Genomic DNA, 3066 nt, shown 5'->3' on the forward strand with positions numbered 1-3066 from the left:
GACAGACAGAGACAGCATAAGACAAGGAGAGACAGCAAAGGAGACAGAGAGAGAGAGAGAGAATAACCTGAGGGTTTAAAGCAGGAGCTTCTGTGCAATCGAGACAGAGGAGTTGGTTCAGCCACGCCTCTACAGCATCTCCTGCAGCATAACGAATGGGTGTCTCTAGAGACAATTCTTTTAACTGTCTCCTCAGCCCCTTCTCCCCTCCAACGCCATTCACAGGACCCTTAAACCCTCTTCTTAACTCCCCTAACAATTTTAAAGACAAAGAGCGCCCTGTCCCTTCATATCCGTTGCAAGTCGATGAAAGCAACACCGTATAAGGCCCTACACACACACACACCATAAACCCTAAACCCTAAACCCTAAACCCTAAACACTAGCCTAGTCAACACTCATCAGCAACATTATATGAAGCCCTATCGCACAGCAAAACTATTTGCTTCAAACCCTATTAACAAAAACAAAGCCTTAATACAAACCCTAAACCCTCGAACCTATTCCCTGAAACTCTATACCCAAAACCCTAAACCCTAAACCCCAAACTCTACACACCAAACCCTAAACCCTAAACCCCAGACGCCAAACCCTAAACCCTAAACCCTAAACCCTGTGCGCATCTTGCCTAGTAGTTTTCTGACGACTGGAAGGGGAATGCTTGCAGCCTCATCGATGATAAGTAGATCTGCATTGATGAGGGTTTGATGTTCATGGGGGAAGATGAATTTAATGCGTTGTTTGTGGTGTCTGTACACCTCAATTTGAGAGACAACCTTAACTTCTTGCTGCTCATATAAACCCGTAGAAGAAGCCCCAGAGATATCTGCACCCCGCACACCTCTTCGCCCTGTCTCCACTGTCTCCACAGACACCTGAAAGTCTGCTTGCTCTCGTAAACCCATCGCAACTAAACCCTGCAGCAGCAGCAGCAGCAACGGCAGCAGCAGCAGCAGCAACGCACATACACCTCAAGTGAAAGCAGCAACTTACGTACACCCCAACGTAGCGAAAGCCCTAAACCCTAGACCCTAAACCTTAGACCCTGAACCCTAGGCCTAAGACCTGAAGCCTAAACCCTGAACCCTTCTCAGCCCTAAACCCTAAACCCTGGGGGAGTGGTTGGGGTTTAGGGTTTACCTTTTGAACAAACTCGAAGAGGGTTTGTACATTCTCCGCAGATGGGGCGCAGACAAAAGTTGAGGAGACACCCAAAGCAACAGCAGCAGCAACAGCAAGCCCAAGTGCAGCAGATTTGCCTCTTCCTCTTGCTGCTGTTAGGGCGACGGTTTGAAAGGCTCCCGTTGCTGCTGCAGTCCCCACACCTGCTGCTGGTGCTGCTGCTGCAGGTGGTTGCTGCTGCGAGGCCTCTTCCTGCAGCTTGCTGCGGAAGCTGCTGCAGCTGCAGAGACAATCTAGAAAAGCAATAACAGCAGTTGCTTGATCAGGGGAGACACAGAGACGAACTAAGGCATCAAGAGGGGGTGCATGCTGAACTTTACTAATGATTTGCTGCAGCAGTTCCTGCTGCTGCTGCTGCTGCTGCAGCCGCTGCTGTTGCTGCTGCTGCAGCGCTGGGGATGCTGTCTCCAACGCCTCCCCCCCATTAATAGGAAGAATATTTAACTCATCATCAAGAACAAGACAGCGGCGACAAGAGACAAGGGACAGCAGCATGCGCATATTAAAGCGAGGGTCAATAGACGAGAAAGCCTCAGTTTTATATCTCGAGTGTATATCCATCGTTAGGCTGTACAGCTGCGTTAGAGACTCTACAGACTGCAGCAGCAGCAGCACGAGGCCCCCTCCTGCTGCAGTCTCTATAACTCTACACAGTATATTTGGTGTTAAGGCTTCAAAGTCTTGCAGTATACATACATCATATGTCTTTCCTAGAGCTTGTTGCGTGTCTTTATAATGCAGATAACGAATGTTTGTGCTGCATATAAACAACTCAAATGGGTTGTCTAGATTAGGGTTATAGAGGCCCTGTTTAATTTTATGTTGCAGCTGTTTTTGTCTCTTCTTACGGTGTGAAGAAAACCCTAATTCTTTCTTATAACACCATAGTACTGAGGGCTTCGTGTGGGGCCCCACAGCACTCAATAAATAATGCAAATTCGGGATCTGCTCCCGGGATCGATCCCCAACCAACACCAATAAACTCCTCTCCTTTAGAGACACACCGCTCTCTAACAATGCGCGAACGCGGCTATCCACCTTCTTCTTCATCCTGCATACAACCACAAACCCTAAACCCTAAACCCTAAACCCTAATCATACATCGCTATAGACAGCCCGCGAGACACTGCTTCGGACCAGGAAACCTCCTTCTATGGGGGGCCCAAGGGGGCCCCCCCCTCAATGGGGGGCCCCTCAAGAAGGGTTTAGAGACAGGGAGAAAGATAAAAAGAAACAAAGAAACAAAAGAACAAACAAACAAACAAACAAACAGAGACAACAAACAAACTCACTTCTGCATGTGAAGATAGCAAACAGAAGAAAGGGAGGAAGGCAAGGGTTTGAGGGAAAGGATAAGAGGAGAGGGTTTAGCAAAGAGGAGTGAACCGAGGGGCTGTAGTGCGGTGCACTTAGGGTTTAGGGTTTAGGGTTTAGGGTTTAGGGTTTGGAGCCTGCAAACTCACTTCGGGCGTAGTTGAATACTTGGGGTTATATATAAAACCAACAGCCGACAGCCCCCAGGCTGGCCCTGAGGCCTTCAAGCCCTAAACCCTAAACCCTAAACCCTAGATCCTAAAACCTAAACCCTAAACCCTAAACCCTAGACCGTAAGCCCTGGCGCGGCTAATCCCGATCCCCCGGCGCTAAACCCTAAACCCTCCCACCAAGTTGAGAAGGAGAAAAGAATAAAAGAATTGCACTTAAAAACAATAATTAGAAAATAAAAAGAAATACAAACAAACCTTCAACTTAACACTGCTGTGGGGCAGGAGGCCTCCTTCTAAGGGGGGCCCCCTGGGGGCCCCCTATCTATGGGGGCCCCCCGGGGCCCTCCTTCTTCGATAAAAATACTATTTTTTTCCTTTTAAAATAATATTATATTCT

General features: G+C 48.2%; 1 protein-coding gene across 1 annotated transcript; it reads right to left on the reverse strand.

The window, feature by feature from the left end:
• Nucleotides 1–67: 67 nt before the first annotated feature.
• On the reverse strand, nucleotides 68–1743 carry EAH_00065170 (hypothetical protein; the record flags this gene model as incomplete). Its single annotated transcript, XM_013392877.1, has 4 exons — nucleotides 68–330; nucleotides 501–507; nucleotides 759–917; nucleotides 1141–1743. Coding segments are annotated over 4 exons (1032 nt in total), but the record flags the coding sequence as incomplete, so codon positions are not given.
• Between the last annotated feature and the right edge of the window lie 1323 nt (nucleotides 1744–3066).

Source organism: Eimeria acervulina, genomic scaffold (assembly GCF_000499425.1).
Source record: "Eimeria acervulina Houghton genomic scaffold, Eah_scaff2130, whole genome shotgun sequence".
Classification (NCBI taxonomy): Eukaryota; Apicomplexa; class Conoidasida; order Eucoccidiorida; family Eimeriidae; genus Eimeria; species Eimeria acervulina.